Here is a 25,113-nt window from a genome sequence, read left to right as displayed (position 1 = left end):
CAAAAGCTGTAATTCAAACATGCAGGACTTGTTATTTCTGATACCATTATCCCAGCAGGAGTGTATAACGTTCACTTAGCACTTTGTGACCTCTAACTTTCTCTTTTGTGCCTGTTCTCCTTTTGTCCATGGCTAACCTGTCTAGAACTCAGTGGTTGGAACTAGCAGAGAAGGGTGCAGTTCTCTTTCTGAAATAGTGTGCGAAGGTAGAGCAACCATTTTCAATGTACTACCATAGCATGAAGAAAACATTTTGGAATGGATTTTCTTCTTTACTCCATGCATCTTTTGAAGGAAAGGAGCCATTATTCATTTTACTGTAACGTCCTTCCTTTGGCAGCTGCACTAACCTGTTGGGTGCAGGTAGTGCAGGCTGTGATTGGATTCTATAGGAAAACATTGGATACTCCAGAGGGGTTGCAGTGAAAATGGAGAAATGACCGATTGCGTTCAAAAGGATCAAACTGATCATGAGAAAGTGAAAAGTGGCTCCATCCCTTCCTTCTCACCCAGTGACTGTGAGGCCTGAAGGTGTCCTCGTGTTTGCCTCTGGCCTTTTGCATGCCTTTTCACCAGACTGTCAAGTGTTTCCCTAGTACTGACTGATACGTGCTCACACTGTGTCATCCCTGATAGTTTAGTGAGCTCCTTACTGTTCCACTTCCTTCCACAGATGAATGTGGCAAGACTATGTTGTTTTCATGAGCCATTAGCAACTTCATTTTGAGGTGTCAGCATTTATTGGTGTTTCCTCAGCTCTTCCACCCGTGTGTTTGACAACATCATGTGAAACCCTGTACAAATCCCATTCAAATTTCATTATTTCTGCTGTTTATGCTGTTGGTAAAAGAATAGCTTTGTTGTGGGCAAGTTGATTCAAGAGAACTTCCTGATACGCATTTATATTTTCTTTAAAAAAAAGCTTTTTTGAGGTACTTATACTACTTTAAAATATCTTCTAAGCCTATATTCAATTTATTTGAACCAGCAGAGGTGGGCAGATGCTATCACAGAACATCAGTGCTGTGGCTTATCACATTTCAAGCCCCTCTCTATCTCCATTAGGGCTCCACCATTGGATACACCATTAGAGCAGCACCCTCGATGGAATTACACCATTATGTCAAGTGCTTATAGTTGATTCCATTATAGATGAACTCAATAACGGAACTGTGATGCTAATTGAGGCCTTAATTACAGCACTTCTGAAAGGAAAAGTAATACTGCTAATGTAATCTCACCTTTTCCTAAGGGACCAGAGTAATGGTTATGAGATAACAGGAGGATTTTGTGATGTGGTTAGCTGGCTCTTACAGGAAGAATGATTTTTACACGAAGAAAGCATTAATCTCATGCAAATGCAAGCTGCAAATTGGCTTGGCTGAAACTTAAGTCTCAAATTTTAACAAGCTCTGCTTGTGGCATGACTCTAAATGAGAAACATAAAATGTGTGAGGTCTTCTGTTCCACAGAAGGCTCCTAAGTAGTGAATTCAGAATACAACGCAGCAGAGAGCATGAAGATACTTCGGTCACTTTAGAATGTATAGAGAATATTTAGCTTTTAGGATTTTGTTTTGCTTTTTGAGGAGATTAAAGACTAGAAATAATCAATGCTGGTGGGTGACACCTTCAGCCTGCCTCATGCTGGCTTGGATATTAGGAAGAATTTCTTCTCTGGAAGAGTGGTGTGGTTGGGACAGGCTGCCAGGGAGGTGGTGGAGTCACCATCTCTGGAGGTGTTAAGGGAAGGGTGGATGCAGGCTTAGGGCCACGGTTAGTAGGCAGCATTGGTTGCAGGTGGATGGTTGGACTGGGGGATGTTAGAGGTCTTAATGATTCTATGATAATTCTATACCAGAGCTTTGATTTGTGCCAAGATGTTATTATTAGAAGAGTTGCAAGGGCTAAGGTTAAAATTGAAAACAAAAGTGAAGTTATAGCTCAGCACAGACCTGTTTAGGATTTTGCCAGAGATCCAAGGAGCCGTAATGCAGGCCTGAAGTTATGAATCAAAGCTCAATCTCCTATAGACTTTGCAGAACTGCATGTAAAGATGCATCTTTTCCATTGGGAAGAGTTTGTCTTAGCATCTGTTTCCGGCTTCAGACTGGCTTCCCTTGTGCACAAGAGATGCTTTAAGCTCAGTGCATCCGTGTGTCATGCAAGAACAACTCCAGAAACACACCTCGAGCAACGCGCCGTGCTGCTCCCCCTTGACAGCCTGTCTTGTTGCCCTGCAGATGCGACGCTCGAGCAGCAGCGGGATGCTTAGCCAGCCCCTGCACCCCCGGGAGCTCCCACAGCAGGGCTGTGCCGTGGTGCCCAGGGAGCAGTTCCTGCAGCTCCAGCAGCAGCTGCTGCAGGCGGAGCAGCGGGGCCAGCGGTTGCAGGAGGAGCTTGAGAGCAGACCTTCTGAAACCAACATGCAGCAGGTAAGGCTCTCGTTTCTCTGCAGGCTTCAGTGGGGCGTTGGGTTCGTTTGGTGTTTTGACTTTTGAGATCCGTTCTCCGTTTATGCCAGTTCGAAATTGGAATTAGTTGCATCAAAGCTGTGCACAAGCAAGCCTTTATTCAGCACGCGCAGCTTGAGCCGTGGTTCAGTTCTGAAGTCCCTTTAGTCTTCATGGCTCACTCCATCCACATTCAACTGTTGGCTTTTCTCCTTGTCATCGATGTGCAGTAAGTGTTTGCAGTTGGCTTTTTATTTTCCCTAACGTTCACGTCTGGAACCTTTGCTCTGGGAAATACACAGTGCACAGACACGCTGGCATCAGACATAAAGCATGAGCTCAGGCTGTTGCTGCCACATGGAGTTCTGCCACCTGAGACATGGCAGAGCATAATACAAGCAAGTGACCCTTTTTGTAAGTTTTCCCATCTTCATTATTTGGACACGGTAGGACGTTGTTTGCAGGGCACCGTTCCTGTTGTCCTGAAACATCATCCCTGGTGTTTCTGAGGGAAAGCAATCTAATTCCAACAAAGATGCAGCCTCTGCACTCACTGGGCTGAGTCACTCCTCGTATTTCAACATGCAAGACTGAATGATAAGCAATAATAAGCTCTAGTAGCAAATTTTGCATCTCCCATGTAAAATGAGCCTTAAAGTTAGGCTGCCAACCCATAGTTTTGCTTGAGTACGTGCTCAGCTCCTGCTTTCTGCAGGTCTTTTTCATTGGAAAAGTCAAATGATGTTTTGGTGACCACATCCCTAAATCTCTAAAGCTTTGGCTTTGGGCATGTATCTTAAAATAATAATAATATGACTTAAGATAAAGCCCTAAGTAATGTAAATAAAAGGCTAACGTTTTTATTAACCTGTTAGCAGAAAAAAAAAAACACATTTTACACTCTCTTGTATTTTATCTAGAGCAAAATTAGAAATTGATATATCTACATAAGCTTTAAGTCTCTGAACTTCAAAGATTTGACCATGTTAGTAGGTGTATTTTGGGAGGTGTATTATGGGGGGGAAAAGAAATATGTCCAGTAATAGTTTCTAAAGCTTACAGAACTTGCAGTGACTGTTTTAAACCACAGCATTAAAGGGAACAGTTCCCTGCAAAGGAGCTTAACAGCAAAGAATGCAGGAGAGGAGGAAAAATGGGTTGTAAGTTTCTCTCCCTTTCACTGAGTGTGGATGGAGGCGCGTTACTGATGTGCTTGGTCACACACGTTGGAAAGCAAAGCATGCAGTTGAATTTTGAAATCAATATAAGCTCTATTACAGCAGCAGCATCTGCAGAGTGAGTGTGCTGTGTGCATTGCATTAGAAGCAGTTTTGTAATTCTGCTTTTGAAAGCCTGAGAAGCAATTTGCAAACTAATCATATCCCAGAACCCGCAGTTGTACAGATGAGCCACTTCTATTTCCCAGAACCTTCATGAATATAAAAATCCTTTCCCGGAGGTTTTTCAAGCTTTTGCTAGCAATGCACTTAATGCTTGTAACTTCTTTTTGTATCGATTTTTACTTAAAGTGAACAGATGTGAACAAAGTTCCACTTTGGAACATCTACAGCTGTTTGTGTGGGCTGTACTACGTGGCTTCCTAAAGTCACTGTTGTGAAGCATTCATTATACAACTGTAAACAAGGGCAGAGTGGTGGATGCTTTAAGCTGGGACAAACCCAACTGCTTCTTTAAGCACACCTTTAATCCTTACTCTTTCCCCTTCGTCATCCTGAAGCAAACATCTGGTTGAGTTTGTCCATTTTAATGTTCTCTTCAGCATCTTGGGAAATTGCATCCTAACCCCTCTTCACTGTCTTTTCACCATTGAGTAGAATGTCATGGCATCCATGTTTTCTGCATCAGTTTATCACCTTGTTTTGCTGGTGCTGCTTTGCACTTTGCAGCTTTCTTCCATCCCCAGTCCTTCTGTGTAAGGCACCAAAGTTACCCTCCTTTTTGGGATTTGTGTGCTCCTTTTGCTTTGCTTTCTTCATTGCTTTTTGGTCATGGCTACGGTGGTCTGTGTTCTCCTTTGCTTTACAATCTGTGTTGAGCTTTTGCTTACCAAGCTCGCTATTCCAGCATCACCCCATCAAAGCCCCTCATCCTTTTCTCCTCTGTTAACCTGCCTACCTTGTCCCAGACAGCAGCTGCCCAGCACTGCCACGTAGAATGGCCTGGGTTGCAAAGGAGCACAGCGCTCATCCAGCTCCAAGCCCCTGCTGTGTGCAGGTCACCAACCAGCAGCCCAGGCTGCCCAGAGCCACATCCAGCCTGGCCTTGGATGCCTGCAGGGATGGGGCATCCACAGCCTCCTTGGGCAGCCTGTGCTGGGCCTTGCTCAATAGTGAATGCCATGGGCCCATCCCTGAGCCAAGGTTCCCAGAAGTTGCCTCCAACCTCTGCCAACCCGTAGTTCTGCTGGGAATACACAGAGTTGCTCAACTCCCCCTTTCTGCTGGTCTGCTTTGGAAAATTCAAATAACCCCTGACCAACAGCTTGTTCAGCTGTCCCAGCAGAAGGCTTGCAGCTAGGTTTGAGGAGGAGGTCAATGGGACTGTTTTTCACAAATGCTTTTTGGCCACCTGAGGCAATACGTAGTGGCAGATACTCTCCCCTTAACAAGTGTAACTGCTTTGCCAATGGCACTTATCGCTGTCACTGACCTTTTCAAATCCCCCCCAAAAGGTGGACCAGTCCTCTTCAGCCTCCTGACCTCTAGAAAACACATCCCGAGGATTTCCTTAATTGCATTTGTGTAGCACTAATACAGAGAAATGTGATGTGGTGCTCTGCCTGCTTTCTCCTGTGTGTGTTTTTGTCTTATGTTGCTTGCTTGGCTTGTGCTGCCGCTTTGCTTTGTGTACGTACGTATTTATAACGACAACCTGGATATCAGGGTGAAGTGTCCCACTTACCTTCTCTCTCTAGGCCTTGCTACCGGAGCAGCGAGCAGTGCATGCAGATTCCTACAGGAGGATCGGGCACCTCTGACAGCTTGGCTGCTTACCACCTCATTCCTTGCCATGATACACACACACAAACACACAAACTGGCATAAGCTGAGAAACTTGAGGATCCATTATTTTTTATTTTAAGTCTCCGCAGTGTTATTTCCTATTTATTTGCCCAGGAGTTGTTTTCTGGACGTTGTCAGCTGTTCTTTTTCATTTGTTGCAAATCATTTCTATTTATGTTATTTAAAATGTGGGTTTTCTCAATGTGGGAAGAGCCTATTTTTCTCAAATGGTACTGATTTTATATGAGACAAAGGAAATCTGGGGTATTTATGCTGCTTTTTTTTTTTTTTTTTGTATAAGATGCCTAAACTTTTATACTGGGGAAAGATGACATTTTTTTGATGTAAATGCAAAATAAATTTTTTTTAAACATGACGTCTCTTGTCTTAATAGCATCAGTAGCCTCAGCTTTATGAACAAGAATTAACAAGTTTTAGACAACACTGTTGAATTTCTTCATGAATGGGGCCCTGGGCAACCTGAGCTGGTGGTTGGGATTGGATGGGCTTTAGGGTCCCTTCCAACCCAACCGTGCTGTGGTTCTATCATGTGACTTCTGGGGAAGATTTGCAGTAGAGGATGTACTTTGATAAGGAATGTTCTGCTTCCCCAGGACGTGTTGAAGCACATTTGAGACAAGAGTTTCCGTAGTACTGAGATCCTATTGCTGGGACCATCAAGTAAAAAGGGTAGTGGCAGGAAAGGGGAAAATGATCAGACTTGTTTCTCAGATGATGTTCCTTAGCGCTTTTCTCCTGTCTCCAAATACTAGATTAAATGAGATTTATTACTAATAATTTGAGGTCAACAACCGCTTCTTTAAGGGTTATCTTTTTTATCTTTCTAAAAGCTTGAGCTGGCTTCTCCCATCAAGCATGAAGTGTGAAATTAGGTAGAACGCTCTCAAATTATCTTCAAGCCAAAAATCAAGGATCACGGACATTAAGACCACTCATCTAGTTCTTAGATTCCACTGAACCACTCCCTCAAGGCTCCAAGTGTGCCAAGTACGATGTGTAATGCCCAGCCATGGTCTTGAATTCCAATTAAGTTACAGAAGATAACAAAGATGACTTTGCTGGAATTCCTTTTAGTAGTATGTATTAAAAGTTAGAAACGCACCCAGCCCAGCAGCTCTTTAACTCTGCTTTCTGGGTGACACTAATGCAACATTTTTTGATGTCTTTATAAGCTAAGCAGTCATGCAGCTCCATAATTAGACTTAGGAGCTTCTGGAGTTCCAACAAATAAAATCTTGAGTGGACTTGAATCAATCCATCCAACAGGGTGTTTCTACAGCAGTTAAGATGAACAGCTGACTCCTCACAGTTCTGCTGTTTCTGACTTATTTGGGAGACTTGCATTCAAACTGTTGATGCAACAGGCATTCTCCTAGAGTCATGGAATCACCAAGGTTGGAAAATATTAGGAGATCATCCAGTCCAACCATCCACTTATCACCAATAGTTCTCACTAAACTGACGTCTGTGGTTTGTTTTGATTGTAGTTAGGTTTACCCACTGCCTCGCTCAAGAAAAATAACAAAAGCACATTGGATTATTCAGAAGTTTTAGCCTTGTACAACTACTCAAATAAAGTAAAAATCAGGATTGGAATAATAATGTGCTGATTTTAGGGTATAATTGAATTTTGAAAGGCCTTTGGAATGAAGAGTTACGGTCAAAGTAACAAGCCAGCATGACTGCCTCTTTTCTTTTTTTTTTCCCCTAATACAGATCAGCATCCAAAGAATGAAAAAGGGAATCTATCCAGGTCCAGTTATCACAGTTGATACAGAACTTAGAATTTTATATTGATTTGTCTTATATAAAGTAATCTAACATGTAACTTAGATTTAATGCCATGAATGTCCTTTAAACATTGCTTCCATGATCTGTTTATTAACTGTGTTGACTCTTTAAAATGAACACAAACGTGGAGTGGCAGCACATTTCTTCTGCATGAAGTGAAAGGAAGGATAGCACTGAGTGTGACCTGACCTTTGTGAACAGATTTCTTTTCTTTTGCTTTCTAGGGGGGCCATGAGCAGCTTCTAAAGATGATGGAAGAGCGGATGATGGATGTTGAACAGAAACTGAGGCTCGTGAAGAGGCTTCTCCAAGATAAAGTAAATCAGCTGAAGGAACAAGTAAGCCTTCTTGCCCTTTTCCCCAAATCTTCCCCGTTGCTTCTGTAAAAAGCTAAGCAGGCAAAAGCCACAACATTGCTCTTGCTGAGAAGAAAGTTAAAGACATTTTTCTTTGGGTTCTTCTTAGCCAACATATTTGCCCAAAACTTCACAGAAATTCAAACTGAAGTCTGAATTAATCGCTCATTAATTCCCTAAAAGCTATGCATGTTTGGTATGCAGGCACACTTTAAGTCAGGAAACAAATGTGAAATTGGGCCAAGTATTTTAGCTGGAGAAGTTGCTTACAAAGGACTAAGGAATTTTCTGAAGAATACAGGGATTACAGAACTGGTTTTTCCACACCCCCTGAACCAACACATCCTTTGCTCGATAAGATTTTGGGGTTTCTGTTCTTGCTCTGGTCTGTCTTCTTCAGAAATTCTCAATAGGGTCTTTTGTACCCTTAGCAGGGAGTGACACGATAGCGTTGGAGAGAACGCCTGCCCTCTGTCGAGGTGCAATCTCCCCTCTCATTTTAAGGAGAAGCTACACCAATGCGGTCTCATGCCAAATTGCTTCTCCAGTGTAGATAGACAGATGTCGAGCTGCTTTCCCTGATTTGATAGGGTGGCCCAAACCTGTGTGGAATGACCTGTGTGGGACCGATGAGCACGTGGAGCACACCTGTCCTTACAGGGCAAATGGAAAAGGGTCATTTGAAGCCCTCCAACATCTGCATGATCTTTCAAGTTCCTTGCAAAGACTTTCCAGTTTCAAAACGTTCATAGCATCCGTGATGACTCCGTAAACGTCTAGTTTGTAACAGATGAGAGTAGAGAATGAGAGGGCGGGTTGTCTGCCTTGGGTACGTTAAAATGAGGGCGTTCAGCTGTGCCTCCTGACCATTTAAAAAAGCTTTTCGTTTTTCTGTTGCTGTTTGTGTGCTGGGTAATAACGTTTCGCTCACGGTTCAGCTTTCCAAGAACACCAAAGCAGACGCAGTGGTCAAGGATCTCTATGTTGAGAACGCTCAACTGCTGAAGGCTTTGGAGATGACGGAGCAGCGCCAGAAAACTGCCGAGAAGAAAAACTATTTACTAGAAGAGAAGATCGCCAACCTCAATAAGATCGTAAAGAACTTGGCATCCCCATCTTTCAGTTCAGCAGCTGAGTTAAGGTCATAGCAAAGCCCCAAAGTACGCCGCAATCCCGTGCACTTTACTGGAATTGTAATATTTCAGCTTTTCACTGCGTTGCCTTTTTGTATTGGTGAACCTTTAGTTAAGAGATGCCTCCAAGGGGTGGCAGAGCTAAATCCCAAGCAGACACTGCCTACAGAGATCCTTATGTTTATTCCCAAACTATTTTTCTGCTCAGTTTTGGCTAAAAGTAATCTTTGCTATGTAAAAAAAAAAAAAAAAGGATGTTTTTCTAGGTTAACTTATTTTGATACTTTGGTTTTAATTTAAAACACGAATGCTGAATATACTGAATTGATTATTTCTATTTAGGTCGAAGCACAAACTGCTGGTATTGAACTAATGACTTTAAAACCCTTTTGGTTTTCTGGGATACTTCTTGGTCCAAACCTAGTAATATAATTATAATATAATCAGGCTCATCTGAGTTGGAAGGGACCTGTAGGTCTGCTCCAACTGGAACAGGGAACGAGGAGGGACATCTACAGTCTGAATACTGCTGATGGAATTGCTATTGAAAGCAAGACTTTCCTGGTGTTGTCTGTATCCTGCAATACGATTCTAGTTTCTGTAAAGCAATATGCTCCACTTCTGCATTAGGAATCTGGGTTATTCCTCATGGCTGTTTCTCCACAGAAGAAAAGCAGTCAAAAATGCATAAATAGACTACTGCCTCCAACTGACGTAACTGTGTTTTATCTGGAGAAATGTCCCAGGTGGCAAATAAAGACTACTGCTCTTTTTTTATTATTATTATTTTTTTTAAGAAATTGTACAGGCCTTTTTTTTTTTTTAAATACAAAACAATAGAAGAGTTTCTTCACCAAACAGAAGCGAAGAAATGTAAGTTGTGCATTCAGTATAGTGGTGGAATATTATTACACAGCTGGCAGAAGAAGGAAGAGGGGAACTTAGTGATGTGGCTCTGGGCAGCCTGGGCTGCTGGTTGGTGACCTGCACACAGCAGGGGTTGGAACTGGATGAGCATCATGCTCCTTTGCAACCCAGGCCATGCTGTGATCAGGCCTCACAGACCTCTGTCACTAACGCAGTGCTCAGTGTGATGTGGTGATTTGCAAGGACGTGTCTTCTGTAGTGGGTCTGAGTACAGAAGCTAAGTTTGCAATTAACGGTGAGGAAACAAACTCGATGTGAATACAAAGAACTCAGGGAATAAGACATTCGTTTCCTTCAGTTTAATAGATGCGGATGTTGATGTCAATAGATGGAGGTTAACATGTGCTAGGGAGAGCAGGATGAACAGAATTACGTTCAGTCGAGTATTGCCTTCGTGCTCCCTGAGCAACCTGCAGTGGTGCTGCAGTCAGGAAGGCTGAAGAGCACACAGTCCTGTAATGACAGGTGGTGATTACACCTCCTATCTGACGAGTTCATGGGGAATGCAGGCTTTTTGGGATCGCCTTCAGGAGTGAGATGGGCCCAACAGCAGTCGCTGAATGAGAGCTCACACGCTTTGGAGCTGATTATAACCAATTATTACCAACGGTCTAAATGTGATGCTAGCTTTCCTTACAAATGCTGGTCTCCATCAGACCAGTAAGGTGTACTTATTGTAAATAAAACCAGTGAAAGGGGCCATAGTGGCAATACTTGAAACTGGACCTCTTTAAATATGCATAAATCGTGGGTGCAGGAGGGGAAGATGGGAGCTTTATCTCTGGGACTACTAGCAAGGTGACAGTTGTGACAGCATTTGTGACGTGGCAGCTGTCTCCTGGACATTGGGATGCAACTGCCCACACCCTGCTGGGTAACCTATGGAAGGTGACTTTCACTCAGCAGTGTGGCTGTAGGGGATGCTGCCTTTGTCTAAAGGGTTACCTGCCACTCACAGGGCTGAGGGACTGAACTGCACTTGCTGGGTATGACCTCCTCTTCTCCTCCTCCATTGCCTTATAGAAAAAGACATACCATAGTGGCAGAATGTCTTGGAGGAACAAAAATTTCCTTTTAAATTATTTCACTATTCTGCTGTTGTGAATGCCTGTACTGGTTATTTGTCTATGTAATCTCAGAGATCCACATATCTTGTAAATCTCCGCTGCAAAAACACGGTGACAAATAGCACTGACATGAGTTGGAGCTTGATTTTAAAATTTGAAGTTGAGAGATCCTTCTTTTAATATTGGAACAGGTTGCCCAAGGAGGCTGTGGATGCCCCATCTCTGCAGGCATTCAAGGCCAGGCTGGATGTGGCTCTGGGCAGCCTGGGCTGCTGGTTGGTGACCTGCACACAGCAGGGGCTTGGAGCTGGATGAGCACTGTGCTCCTTTGCAACCCAGGCCATTCTATGATTCTGTGATTCTGTATTAATCTGTAAGTGGTATCAGTTGTAATCATAGAGCAGTTTGAGTTGGAAGGGACCCTTAAAGGCCATCTGGTCCCACTCCCCTCAGTGGACATGGACACTCAGAACCCATCCTCTGACCTTGGATGTCTGCAGGGATGGGACCCCACCACCTTTCTGGGCAACTTGTGCGGTGCTTCATGCTACACCTCTGTGTGTGGGTACCAGGGCTGTGTGTTAGCAGTGTGGTAACTGAGCACACCTTGAACTATGCTTACCCTATGGAAATTAGCAAAGTTTCAAACTATTTCCAGGAAACAACACGTGGTATGGTTCAGATGATCAGAACTGTGTTTGGAAATGTATTATTAGCTAGTACATACTAACACCATTTCATATGTTGTCCAGGAGTGAGGGGTCACTGTCCCTGGAGGTGTTCCAAAGCCATGGAGATGTGGCACTGAGGGATGTGGGCACGGTGGGCTGGTTGGGTTTGGGGGATCTTGGAGGTGTTTTCTAACCTAAATGACTCTGTGATTCTACGAAAAAAAGGGAGCCAAGCTATGATGTTAGCACTGCAATACAGGGGAGAAGCAGAGAAAAGGGGTTCTAACTGTCCCTCTTCCCACCCTATCCTGCCTCCTTCTACGTTTCTTTCTTCCAAACATCAACCTAACCAACTGGAAAGGATAGGAGAAGGGTGCAGGAGGAAAACAGTGGGCAAAAACTCAAATCTCATTGGAATGCTTGTGCGAATGAATTCTCAGAAGTGCCTTTTGTCATTACGCATGCTGGAGCCTTTCTATGCTGTACTACTTTTGCTGCTGCAGGACAATTCAGGACAAACCCTTCCCAGGCGGGGGGAACGGTCATGGTGCTCCAACCAGCGTTGTGTTGCTTGTTATGTCAGCTCAAGAAATAAGCAGCTCGTCCCACAAAGTCAAGGCTACTGAAAATAAGCATAGAAACATGCAAACATGCAAAGCATTTGTGGTCTTTTGTGCATGAATGTGTCTCCGGTGCACTGCAGGCATTTTAAAGATACCAAAGTATTTAGTGGTGTGGTAAATCACTGAGTTTCTGGGCCTCCTTGGTACAGCAGTTAGGATATTAGTTACTTCATGGCCAGAAGGTGTTTTAAATGCTTTCAACTCTCGCTTTATGAATCACTGTGAAAATCAAGGCATGTGGGTATGCAGGGTTGAGTTTTGGGAGGGGCAGAGGAATCGCATTCGTATCAAATGTGATGTGAGCTGAATTCACCCCGTTGAAGTCCTACGTGTCAATTTAGAATGGTATAAAAGCATTCTTTGCTACGCATACTCTCATTACCACTTCGGGTACAAAGAGAATGGAAATATTTCAATTCTGACTGACAAAAGAAAGGGTTGTAACGTACTTTTAGCCAAATGACAGGCGAGGTAGAGCCGGGGACAGCCTGGGTCTGTCAAGTACAACACAAATGGCATCACCATCTCTCAGGTTTTCCACGACTGCCTGCTGTGTGAGATGCCACCACTGCTGACGTGTTTGCTGTGTAAACGGAGACGGTCGTGTATGTTTGTTTTCCTTGGGTCTGTTGTGATGTGCTGTCCTTGCACCCCCATGTAAAGCAGGAGGAACCAAGCTACGTGTTATTTATAATGAATGTAAAAAATAAAAAGAAATCACTGTAAGACTCTTGCTCGTGGCTGTGGGGTTGTTTTTTAGTCTGCTTGTTTGTTTGTTTTTTCCATCTTTTATGGAAATGGTACGGGCGGAGGGTGTGGATCTCAGAGGGTTTTGCCAACCGGAATGATCGCGGCCTCCAGTCCGCCAGGGGGCGCCGCGCCCGCGCCGCCGCGCCGCTCTATCCTCATCCTTCCTCTCGTCTCCTCCCCCCACAACGCCCCGCGCCTAACGGCACCCCGCGGCCGCGCCCCGCAGCCCGCCCCCCGCTCACGGCCTCCGCCCGCCGCCCTGAGCGCCTGAGGGGGCCGCGGGCGGCCCGGCCCTGCGCGGAGCGGAGCCGGGCATGCGGGCGGCGGGAGTGGGCCGGGAGGAGGAGGTGGGATGCTGTCGCGGAAGAAAACGCGGACGGAGCTCTCGAAGCCCGGCGAGGTGCAGGGGAAGTACGTGAAGAAGGAAACCAGCCCGCTGCTCCGCAGTGAGTGACCGAGCGCCGGGCGGGGCGGGGCGGGAGCGCGGCACGGAGCTGGGAGGGCTCGCGGTTACGGCACGGAGCTCGGCTGCGCCCTCAGCCGGCCGCCAGCCATCAGCACGGCCTGTGGGAGCCGCCCGGCGCTGAGCGGGGCGCGGCTGGGGGCTGCAGGGCGGGGAGAGATCAGTGCTGTGTGAATGGGCCTGGGGGGGAACAGGGGGAAATGGTTTGAAGCTGAGGGAGGGCAGATTGAGGTTGGGTGTCGGGGAAGTTGAGTGCTGTGAGAGTGGTGAGGTGCTGGAACAGCTGCCCAGAGAGGCTGTGATGCCCCGTCCATCCCTGGAGGTGTTCAAGGCCAGGTTGGATGGGGCCCTGGGCAGCCTGGGCTGCTGTGAGATGTGGAGGTTGGTGGCCCTGCATGGCACAGGGGGGTTGGAGCTTCGTGATCCTTGAGGTCCCTTCCAGCCCTGGCCATTCTGTGATTCTTTGATTCTCTGGGTGGGAGCTGTTTGTGTTGGCTTCTTTTGCTGTCAGAACTCTGCTTCTTTGACAATAGCTTCTGTGTGTGCAGGCTTTTGTTGTGCCAGTGCAAACTGCAGCCCCACCGTTATGCTGCTGTATGCATTAGAGGTGCTTTAAAGGGGTTCTGGCATTATAATGGAGTCACTTGCATGGTGTAAGTCAGACACCGTAGCTAACCAAATACCATAAGTGCGTGCAGAGTTCATTTCCCTTCTCTGCCGTAACAGATCTGATGCCTTCCTTTATCCGTCACGGTCCAACCATTCCAAGACGAACTGATATCTGCCCTCCTGACCCGAGTCCTTCTGCTTATGGCTCTGGTGGAGATGGAGCTGTTTCCAGAAACCAGAGTTTCCTTCGAACGCCGGTGCAGAGGCCGCCACAAGAAATAATGAGGCGTGAAAGCAACAGACTGTCTGCGCCTTCCTACTTTGCTCGAAGTTTAGCTGATGTTGCTAGAGAATATGGCTCTTCCTCCCAGTCCTTTCTAGCAGAAACCAATTCGGTTTTGGAAAACGGAGATGCTGGCACACGTTGTTACTATTATGATCACTTCTATGATGCCCAGAGGAGACGTCAGTTGAACGATCGCTTGCATGAGGACTACAGGTATTACGAGCACAGCGGGGAGCTTTTCCAGAGGATGTCTCACAACCATGGCCGGCGCACCTCAGGTGAGGATGGGTTCATTGCTGCCCTTCACATGTCACTGAACAGCTTCAGGTACAGAGGTATTTCATAGCATCACAGCATGGCCTGGGTTGCACAGGAGCACAGTGCTCATCCAGCTCCAACCCCTGCTGTGTGCAGGTCGCCAACCAGCAGCCCAGGCTGCCCAGAGCCACATCCAGCCTGGCCTTGAATGCCTGCAGGGATGGGGCATCCACAGCCTCCTTGGGCAACCTGTGCCAGTGCCTCACCACCCTCTGGCTGAAAAACTTCCTCCTCATATCCAACCTAAACCTCCTCTGTCTCACTTTAAAGCCATTCCCCTTGTCTCATCACCATCCACCCTCACACACAGCCGTTCCCCTCCTGTTTATCCGCTCCCTTCAAGCACTGGAAGGCCACAGTGAGGTCTACCTGGAGCCTTCTCTTCTCCAAGCTAAACAAGCCCAGAATATCATTGTGTCATTTGATTTTTGTTAATTTTATAAAGAATTATTTGTTGTTGAACAATGAGTAATGACTGTTTTGTGTAATTAACAAATTGGCTTGTAGTTAGTGCTGAAATTCATTTCCTAGTGCCTGAATTCTTTTTGGCTTGTAATACTGTAATATTATGAAGACAGGCTGAGGGAGCTGGGCTTGTTCAGCCTGAAGAAAAGAAGGCTGTAGGGTGACCTCAGTGCAGCCTGCAGTACCTAAAGGGAGCCTGCAGACAGGAGGGGAGTCAGCTCTTGGAAAGGGGAGATGGCAGCAGGACAAGGGGAAATGGTTTGGAGTTGAGGGAGGGCAGCTGGAGGTTGAATGTGAGGGGGAAGTTGTGTGCTGTGAGAGTGGTGAGGTGCTGGAACAGCTGCCCAGAGAGGCTGTGATGCCCCGTCCATCCCTGGAGGTGTTGAAGGCCAGGTTGGATGGGGCCCTGGGCAGCCTGGGCTGCTGTGAAATGTGGAGGTTGGTGGCCCTGCATGGCACAGGGGGGTTGGAGCTTCGTGATCCTTGAGCTCCCTTCCAACCCGGGCCGTTCTTTGATTCTGTGTGACTGAGGAAGAATCATACTCACACACTCCCTTTGCAGGAAGGACTTGTCACATTTTTCTGCTGGCACAAGAGAATCAGATATAAAAATCCCTTAAATATTTATTTTTGAAGTATTTGGTTAACTGTGATGACTCAGAAGAGCCATTGGTTTGTATGTCATGCTGCTGTAGGTGTACTGAGATGAGAAACGTGGGATGTCAGTGTTACCCATAGAAAGGTGACCTTACAGGCAGTGTTGGAGTGATGTTTATATTGCTGAAGTGATGTTCAGTGAGGAGTTTGGAAGAAGCACTTCAGACCTGTGAATAATGTAGTGAAATATGCTGTTAGTTCATTGTGGCTTGCAATCTGCTGGTAAAAATGGCAGCAGTGAGGCTGAGGATGGAGTTAAAAAGCTGACAACGCTTTGGTGGTGGTGTTTGTTTGTAACACAGAGGTGTTCCAACGAAGGAGAGCAGTGCTGGCATTGCTGCTGGCAGGCAGTGCATTTTGAGGTGCTGATGTTTCAGACTTGCTACTTCATCCTTAACTTTGCTAAATGCTGGCTAACTACGTGGGGCTCTCTAGACTGTGCAGGAAAGCCATCCATCTGTTGGCTGCTCATCATTAAATATGTACCTGGTCCTCATAGCAGCACCTGTTGGCTTCTGCTGTGGGACAGGAAGGGAGATTTCAAAACCAGTATTGCTGTGTTGTAGATGCAGAGGTGGAGCTCCACTTGTTAGTTTGACGGTGAAGTTAATCTAGCAAATTGTTAATACAAGCAGAACGCAGGACTTTTCAGCTGTGTCTTTCTCAGCTGAAGCAACACAGCTTTCTCTCTCAGCAGGCTTTTCTCTCTTGTCTGTCTCCAGGCCTTCTTAGCCTTTGGAAAACAAGGAGCTGCTGGTGGGTTTTGGTCTTTGTCACTTGTGTGTGTTTGCAGTTAACAGCTTGGACAGATTTCATGGTGGATGAGCATTCAGTCTCACGTATATGCAGGAAATAATCCAGAGAGGTGAACCAACACATTATCCCTTCTCCTCTGCTTTTACCTTTCATCTCAACACAGGACGTGGACTCTTAGGCTCCACCTGTAGTTTCACTGCAATAAGAGTGTTAACCTCTGGCCTTCTGTCCTCTGAAGAATCAGTGTTACTTTATATCAGTAGAAGTACCATGTGGTCAACCATAAGAAAACCTCATATCTCCTTATTTCCTTCCCCTGGCAGCTAAGCTCAGTCTGATTTCAGCCACCACTGTTCTGCAGCCTTGTTTCCCTTGAGCAGCACCAGTCCCTCTAATTGCCAGTTCCTCTCTCCTTGTCTCCAGCACAGTCAGGCCTTCTGCATCCCTTGCCTTGGTCTGGATCACCTCTTCCCTACACGTTTCCACCACTGTTTGTAAGATTTTCACCTCAGTGGAGCCCTTTACAAAGTAAATTGAAATGTCTTCTCACTGACATCCTCACACTCAAACAATTCAGCATGAAGCAAATGTCTTGATTTTTTCAGGAGGCGACAGGGTTGCATTGCATTGATGTTTCTCCTTCAAGTCGTGTCACTGATTCATTTCTCCACACCTTCCCTTTCTTATTCTTGTCAGATTTATTTTAATTCCTAACTGGTGTGAGTGGTTTTCCTGAAAAGTGCCCTCACTCATTTCCCAGTGTTGTGTGTTCAGTTACCTCTGTGGCATTTCGTGATTTTTTTAAATTTATTTTTATAAGTGTTGGTTTCAGCTTCATTCTAAGAGACCTTCCTCATCTTTCCTCACCATCTCTGTCCTCCAGGTGAAAGGTTTGGGGAGGTCTGTGGTTGAACTTCAGGGTGACCTCAGTGCAGCCTGCAGTACCTAAAGGGAGCCTGCAGACAGGAGGGGAGTCAGCTCTTGGAAAGGGGAGATGACAGCAGGACAAGGGGAAATGGTTTGGAGTTGAGGGAGGGCAGCTGGAGGTTGGATGTGAGGGGGAAGTTGTGTGCTGTGAGAGTGGTGAGGTGCTGGAACAGCTGCCCAGAGAGGCTGTGATGCCCCGTCCGTCCCTGGAGGTGTTGAAGGCCAGGTTGGATGGGGCCCTGGGCAGCCTGGGCTGCTGTGAAATGGGGAGGTTGGTGGCCCTGCATGGCACAGGGGGGTTGGAGCTTCATGACCCTTGAGTCCCTTCCAACCCGGGCCGTTCTGTGGGTCTGTCACAGACTGTTATATCTATAGCATAGATTGGAACTAACTTGTAGCCAAGCCCTCAGAGTTTATTTATACCCCTTTGAGTGGTGAGCTGAGCACCTCTGACCTGTATATGGCAGTTCTGAGGTTGACATCCCAGTGTACTGAGGGCAGAAGCCATGCAGCTGGAGGTGACTGCTGCTGCAGAAGCAGAGCTGCCCACGCTGTCCTGCCAGCAAGGCATGGCTTTGCTTTTTGCCCTGCTTCCCATAGCAGTTCTGCGTGTGATCAGATGCTGGCTTTCCTATTTACCTGAGTCCATCCTCCAGCCTTCGTTGGCTCTCTTTAGCACGCACTGGCCTTGTGGCAGCAGAACTTGAGGGTGGCTTCCTGCCTGTTCGTCATCCTGCCTTGGGCAACTTCTGATACCAGCCTTAAAGTGTTAAAGAAACATTCACCTTTACCCCATGAATCAAATCCATTTGTATTTGCTGCTGCAATCATGAAGGAATTCGAGTGGGAGGAACTCTTTAAAAAGCACAACTAGACAAAATGCTGGTGGGGAGAGCAGCAAAATATGTTTATACCTTTATGGAAACCGTTCCCCTCTGTCAGATCTGGGTATTTGGATTTGTGGTTTAATATTCGTTGTTTATTTGCACTTCTTACCCAGAGTGCAGTATTTTCAAGAAGCTTAAATGTTGGTATTTTGTCATTGGAATGCAAACAAAACCAGTGGTGTAACCATGGCTAGGGTTTGAAATGCTCTCCCTGGCCCCAGCATGGCTAAAGGTCAGGCAGCAGCTCGCATGCTCCTTCTCACTGGAAGTAGAGGGCTGAGTTGCTTAATCCTAATGAGGATGGAGCTGTCACGTGGACACAGCTATTAGCCTGCCTTCACAAAGCTGGTGAGTGGGTGAGTGCTCTCACAAGGGGAGAAACTGAGGCTGTGCAGTGCAGAGCACACGCAGGCCAGAAATGGGTTTGTAGGTGAGCAGATGCCTCCTGCAGGGCAGAACTCAGGAGGAACTGCTTGCGTTTACTCCCTTCTGTTCATTCTGTTGCTTTGAAACCTTTTCGTTGGTGATGACGTTGATCTGTCACTGGAATCACAGCCCAGCTGGTTCTCAGTCTGCCATTCTGCAGGTAAGGGCTGTGTGTGTGCTGGTGGAAGGAGCCGTTCCTGTGGTCATCCGACAGGAGTGTGGAGTTTGCTGAGAAATACAAGAGCTTTTCTGCTGCTCTGCTCTTCCTGTTGTCATTCGGAGTGAATTCTGTACCTGAAAGGCTGTGCCTTTTCCTTCCACTCAGGAATAAGTGCACCAAAATGTTAGCTGTGCAAAACAAGCAGAGGGATGTGTTCCTCATTGGCTAACACAGCATTTATGGTCATATCTCTTCCTGACTTCAAGAGGCTGGGGAAAGGAGCTCCCACACCCCTTCTTGTGGCTGTGAGGAAATAGTAATGTACAAACCCTGAGTGCTGAGGGTGAATAGATGCATTTGATGAAAAGGTAATTGGAATTTTGTTTATCCAAAGACTGAATAACTGTAGAATTGCAGATAACTGAAGGAAATGCCTTGAGTAGAGTTGAGTTTGGGCCAGCACAGCCAGCAGGAGCACATTCAGTAGGCACCCAGAAGGTGAAAGACATCTGTGGAAGTTTTGATTGCTTCACTTGGTTGTTTTCCCTCATTTTTCTTTGGAAGGGAGCTGATAGAACAGCCCTGAGTGTCCACAGGACATAGGAGGAAAGGGCAGAGGAAACTGGAATGGCTGCTGATGGCTGCACTGCACGAGCCTGACTCTTCCCTCCTGCTTGTGTTACTGTTCTTCAGTGGTTAATCTGGAAAACTTTGCTATCATGTGATTTCTTTTCCAGGCAGTCCAAGTCTATGATCATAACCTGAGCAGGATTTCTTTTACGAATGTATACAGGGGTGTCCTGGAAACCTGGCAGCGTTGTTCATTGTGCCCTGTGTCTGTGGAGGGGGGAACGTTGGTTTGAGATGCTACCCGTTGAGGTAAACACCTGGATTTTCTGTCTTTAGGCATCGGGAGAGTTGCTGCTACGTCCCTAGGAAATCTCACAAATCACAGCTCTGAAGACTTACCTCTGCCCCCTGGCTGGTCGGTGGACTGGACTATCAGAGGAAGGAAGTACTACATCGACCACAACACCAACACCACGCACTGGAGCCACCCCCTGGAGCGGGAGGGGCTGCCGCCGGGCTGGGAGAGAGTGGAGTCGGCAGAGTTTGGAGTGTATTATGTGGATCACATCAATAAAAGAGCTCAATACAAACATCCCTGCGCTCCCAGGTACGGTGGCAGGCTTGCTTGTTGTGATTGGCCTTGTCCTGGTTCAGCTGGGAATGTAGAAATGGCATCCATGAACTGGAAGGAGCAGTTCTTGGGAGCAGCCCTGCAGAGGAGGACCTGGGGGTCTTGATGGATGAAAAGCTGAATGTGAGCCAGCAGTGTGCTCTTGTGGCTTGGAGGGCAAATGGTGTCCTGGGCTCCATCAGCAGAGGGGTGGCAGCAGGGACAGGAGGTGATTGTCCCCCTCTGCTCTGCTCTTGTGAGGCCCCAGCTGCAGTGCTGTGTGCAGGTCTGGAGCCCCCAGGAAAGACAGGGAGCTGTTGGAGAGGGTCCAGAGGAGCCACAAAGATGAGCAGGGGCTGCAGCACCTCCACTACAAAGACAGGCTGAGGGAGCTGGGCTTGTTGAGCATGGAGAAAAGAAGGCTGCGGGGTGAGCTCAGTGCAGCCTGCAGTACCTAAAGGGAGCCTGCAGACAGGAGGGGAGTCAGCTCTTGGAAAGGGGAGATGGCAGCAGGACAAGGGGAAATGGTTTGGAGTTGAGGGAGGGCAGCTGGAGGTTGGATGTGAGGGGGAAGTTGTGTGCTGTGAGAGTGGTGAGGTGCTGGAACAGCTGCCCAGAGAGGCTGTGATGCCCCGTCCATGCCTGGAGGTGTTGAAGGCCAGGTTGGATGGGGCCCTGGGCAGCCTGGGCTGCTGTGAGATGGGGAGGTTGGTGGCCCTGCATGGCACAGGGGGGTTGGAGCTTCGTGACCCTTGAGCTCCCTTCCAACCCGGGCTGTTCTGTGATTCTGTGATGTGATTCTATGAACTGCTTTTGCCTCACATACTATGTGCCAAAACCAGCTTATTTTTCAAAAGTAAACTTTACTGCTTCTGAACTGAGACTTTTAAAGCTGTAATTGTTGGTTTCTGTCTCTTCTGTTAGTTCAGTTTAGAAACTGTATTATTCTTACCTTACTAAAATAAAGCAGCTGTTCTCTGTGACTGCTGGTGAAATAGCCAAGCTGCTGAGAGCAGAATTGAGTTTTGGACTGAAGGTAAACTTGATTGATGTTCTGGGAAGCTGTCTCTGAAACCCAAGTAAGTCATCTCTGGGATGCAAAGATATTTTAGCTGCTTCAAACATGAAGGTAAAATCAAGTTAGCACGCACCAAATCTACCAGTCAATTTCTGCTGTTTGATCCTTCTTGCTATACTGCAGGAAGTCCATCTCTGTCTTAATGAGAGCAGGACATCCTGCTTGCTGCTTGCTGAATTTCTCTGCCTTCCTCCACACAGCGTTCCCCGTTACGACCAGCCTCCCCCAGTGACCTACCAGCCCCAGCAGGCAGAGAGAAGCCAGCCTCTCCTCGTCCCTGCAAACCCCTACCACACTGCAGAGATTCCAGACTGGCTGCAGGTCTACGCCAGGGCTCCTGTCAAGTAAGCTGGTTTTCTTTACTCTTATTTTGCACCACATTACACCTGCATCGTTTAGACAGAATCCAAGTGGATTCTGCTGTCTGAAAGTAGAGCTCCAGCTGCTGGCTGTTCCATAATTGAGTGAGAGCTGCTGCTGACAGTGGATGAGGAATTTGTGCTGGGTTTTTCTTATCAGAAATACAGTCAGACTAAATTGAGTGGCTGAGGATTCAGTCTGAACACTTCAGACCTGTAATTTTTGTTGCTCAATCGCCCATTCAACAAACTGCTGTCAGAATGTGCTTTTAAAACATATATAGTTCGTATATATTATGAGATATTAATTAGTATACTATATTAGATCACTCGCCATGCATATAACCCGTGTTATATACATTTTGATCTAAGTCATACGTATGACACTTACATCTCCCAAAAACATAGCAAAAATTGGCCTGGTAAGTGGACTGGACTCTTGACTCATCCAGGTGGAAATGGGTAAGTTGGAAAAAAGCACAACTGGTCTTTATCTGTGTCTTAGCAGAAGATTGGAGACCGCTTCTATGGGTTGGCTTTGCATGGGGCGTTGCTTAACACTCCCTGCAGAACTGGGGGCTTTACTTTCAGTGTGAGGATGGCACCCCATGGCTTATAAATGACACGGGGTATTTTTAGGAGCAGGGGATCTTCTCCAGGACTCAATCTGAGTCAATGCAATGAAACGTGTTCTGATGGCTGCAGCTCTGCAGAAGACTGACACTGAGTAGAAAATCAGTTCCTAAAAGCATCCAGGTGGCATTTCAGTACCTATAAAACCATCTACTTCTTCCTGAGGAGAACGTGGTGAGACTGAGCCGTGCAGCAGGGCGCAGTTGGGAGTTGTCAGACCGTGTGGCAGTCAGTGACTTGCAGCTGAAGTTTTCAGCTGCTTCTATTTCGTGTAATTGCAGTGGGTTTGATTACTTCTCATGGCTGCTGGCAAACCCACCCCAATTTAAGTGCACCTACAATCCAGTGGTGTGCTCGTGCAGCATGGGCGTGCTGAGTTCCTGTAACCTGGGAGAGGGCTGAGTTCCTAGAAATACTTCTAGGTTTTGGCTGCAGCTGCATTTCTTTATTTAGGTCTTTGGCACATCTAGACAACGCAGTTTTAAGTATTTCAGCCTGTGTTGTGTAGGTTCTTGCTGGTTCTCCTCTTGAAACTTGAAGGTTAGCACTGTAAGATTCTCAGAGACATTCTGAAAGGCTGGGACACTGAAATCAGTGTTGGGAGGAACCCAAAATCACACACTTTTACCTTTTACCTTTCTTCAGCTGAAGCAGTGCTGGTACAAACCCTGGAGTTTGTGGCAATCTCAAATGTGAAGAAGCAAACCCTGTTTCGTGCTGATTTTGTACTGGGAAAGGGAGGGGGAGAGGTAGCAGCTGACTTGAGGGCTCCTTAAAGAACAGCTAAACCTGCACACTGTGTTTATCCATCCTTGCAGTCAGCAGGAGCACCTGGTCGGTGCTCTGGGAGTTTGGTGGACTTCATGTGCGGGGCACTGAGGGTGGGGAATCTGACAGTGCCTTCCGTGGAACAGAGATTGCAGTTCAGATCCTTCCCCACCTCTTTTGAAGCACGGATCAGAACCTTTGTCTTTCTGCATGTAACCAGGATCTCATAGCTCTGCTCATTCCATCTTGTGTCTCGTTCTTTCAGCAGCTGCCTTGTCAGCTGCTGATACCCAAGATGAGAAAATCGCATCGCAGGTGAATTACAGATGTTTAGAGGTGTGGGGAAGGAGCAGGAAATAATGAACCTGCAGGAAGGATGCAGCATCTCGTACAGAGCAAAGCTGTGGTGCTCAGCAGCTGGGGGCTGCCCAGGGGAGCTCACTGTCAGCCAGAGGTTTGGCACCGAGGTGACGTGGCCACTAATTAGGGCTGTTTCTCCTCACTGATGCTACCTGGTCCTCTCCTCCCCTTGTCCCATGGGACTCGTGCCCCACGGTTTGAGATGCAGCAAGCGAAAGCAGCGCAGAACAAACACAGGGCAGCGCAGCAGCCACAGGTAACCCTCTGTGCCACTCCAGGTACGACCACATCCTGAAGTGGGAGCTGTTCCAGCTGGCAGACCTGGACACGTACCAGGGCATGCTGAAGCTGCTCTTCATGAAGGAGTTGGAGCGCATTGTGAAGCTGTATGAAGCCTACAGGCAGGCTCTGCTCACCGAGCTGGAGCACCGCAAGCAGCGGCAGCAGTGGTACGCCCAGCAGCATGGCAAGAACTTCTGAGCTGCCCCACGGACACAGGGGAGGCCAGGAGCTTTCAGAAGCCCCCACAGTTCATAAAGAAGTGCTTTGGTTGAAAAGGCAGCTTATTTTTGTTGACATTGCACCTTTGTTATTATCCTCTTGAATATTTTTCTACATGTATTATGTATTGTTTATACAAATGAGAAACGTTTGTTAATCTTTTTCCATACAAAAACTAGTTTATTATGCTGAAAACCAGCGTGGAGCTGGAGCAGAGAGCTGATTCTGCTCTCCTTTCCTAGCAGTCGGCTGTATTACGGAGGAGCTGACTGCGTGTTTTGAAGCAGCAATAGATGCAGTTACCAGAAAGGCCCTGGATGCAAAGCACCGCTTTCCCTCAGGCCTTCCTGTGAGCTCTGCTTACAGCTTTAATGGACGGCGCACTGTTCCAGTCCTGCAGCACACAGAGCTGCCACGTGCTTCACACCAGCAAAGTGGGAGTTGCCTTATTTTTTTACTTCGTTGTTCCTTTAGCTTTCCTACCCCACCTCGCAGGCGGCAGAGGGGGAAACGCTGACCCTCCTTAAGGACCAACCTCACTGCAGAGCTTCCCCAGTGCAGCGTGTGAGCGCCAGCCCCGCACCTGGAAACGTCAGGGATGGGTCCCCACCTCCTCCTTTCTTACTGCTCTTTTTGAACCGAGCTGTGTCTTCTGTTTGGGTTCCTTACCTGGGGGAAATTTTTATGTGTACAGCGAGTGAGCGTCACCGCTGTTCTCATCTGGTTCATCGACTGTCCTGAAATGTTATTTATGGATTTCTTTTTAGTGCAATAAAAAACACGGTTGCAGACAAAAAGAAAAAGACGTTTCTTGTAAATCCTATGAATTCAATAAAAATCACTTTGTTTAATGAGCCGGGGGGTGATCAGCTCATTTCTGCTGCCCCAGGGGCCAAACCAAAGGTTCAGACCTGAGCAGCGCGCAGCCTCCAGAGCCGACTCCTTAGGAACAAAAAGCAAACTTTAATAGTTGGGACAATAAAAGAACTGCTGGACACATTGCTACGCACTACAACGGATATATATACAGAAATACAGTGAGACTTTCTCCAACACTCGTACAAAGTGAGACCGTGTGCATCAGTTACAAATGGAACAGTAGCTTTCCTTACAATATCACGAACATACCATAGCATAAGTGTCCTCACGGCTGCTGACAGAGCAAGTTAATACATTTTTAATTACGTTGCTGTAATTGAAGAAAATAAACAAACTGTAGTTACGTGTTATAACCCGTTCAAGTATCTGGACATAAGATGGTTTGGAATAACGCTAGGATTTGGAAGGTCTTTAGTTGCAGCGCCACGCAAATTACCATTCCCTTAATGATTAATGAAAAAGGGAGAAATAAGGCTTTGTAAAGGAGCTGGGAAGTACGCTGGATATTGCAAATCAATCAAAAGCACTTTGTGTGGGCAGTAGCACCGCTATGTACATGGAACAGAACACCAGACGTGCCCCGAGCT

General features: G+C 46.8%; 2 protein-coding genes across 2 annotated transcripts in view; both read left to right on the top strand.

Moving 5' to 3' along the window:
- Nucleotides 1-8,791, top strand: part of NIN (ninein) — a gene marked incomplete at its 3' end in the record, with an annotated part of 45,859 nt that extends 37,068 nt beyond the window's left edge. Inside the window, exons 27-29 of the mRNA XM_079537517.1 lie at nt 2,243-2,434; nt 7,512-7,625; nt 8,582-8,791. Of these exons, the coding sequence (XP_079393643.1) occupies nt 2,243-2,434; nt 7,512-7,625; nt 8,582-8,791 (516 nt within the window). The remainder of the gene's footprint in view (nt 1-2,242; nt 2,435-7,511; nt 7,626-8,581) is intronic.
- A 4,375-nt stretch (nt 8,792-13,166) lies between these two features.
- On the top strand, nt 13,167-23,626 carry SAV1 (salvador family WW domain containing protein 1; the record flags this gene model as incomplete). The annotated part of the gene is made up of 5 exons (XM_079537637.1): nt 13,167-13,260; nt 14,004-14,450; nt 19,675-19,945; nt 21,227-21,370; nt 23,425-23,626. The coding sequence occupies 5 exons, from the start codon at nt 13,167-13,169 to the stop codon at nt 23,624-23,626; spliced, it is 1,158 nt and encodes a 385-aa protein (XP_079393763.1).
- Nucleotides 23,627-25,113: the final 1,487 nt, after the last annotated feature.

Source organism: Tetrao urogallus (assembly GCF_951394365.1).
Source record: "Tetrao urogallus genome assembly, chromosome: 6".
Classification (NCBI taxonomy): Eukaryota; Metazoa; Chordata; class Aves; order Galliformes; family Phasianidae; genus Tetrao; species Tetrao urogallus.
This window is presented reverse-complemented; position numbering and strand designations above follow the sequence as displayed.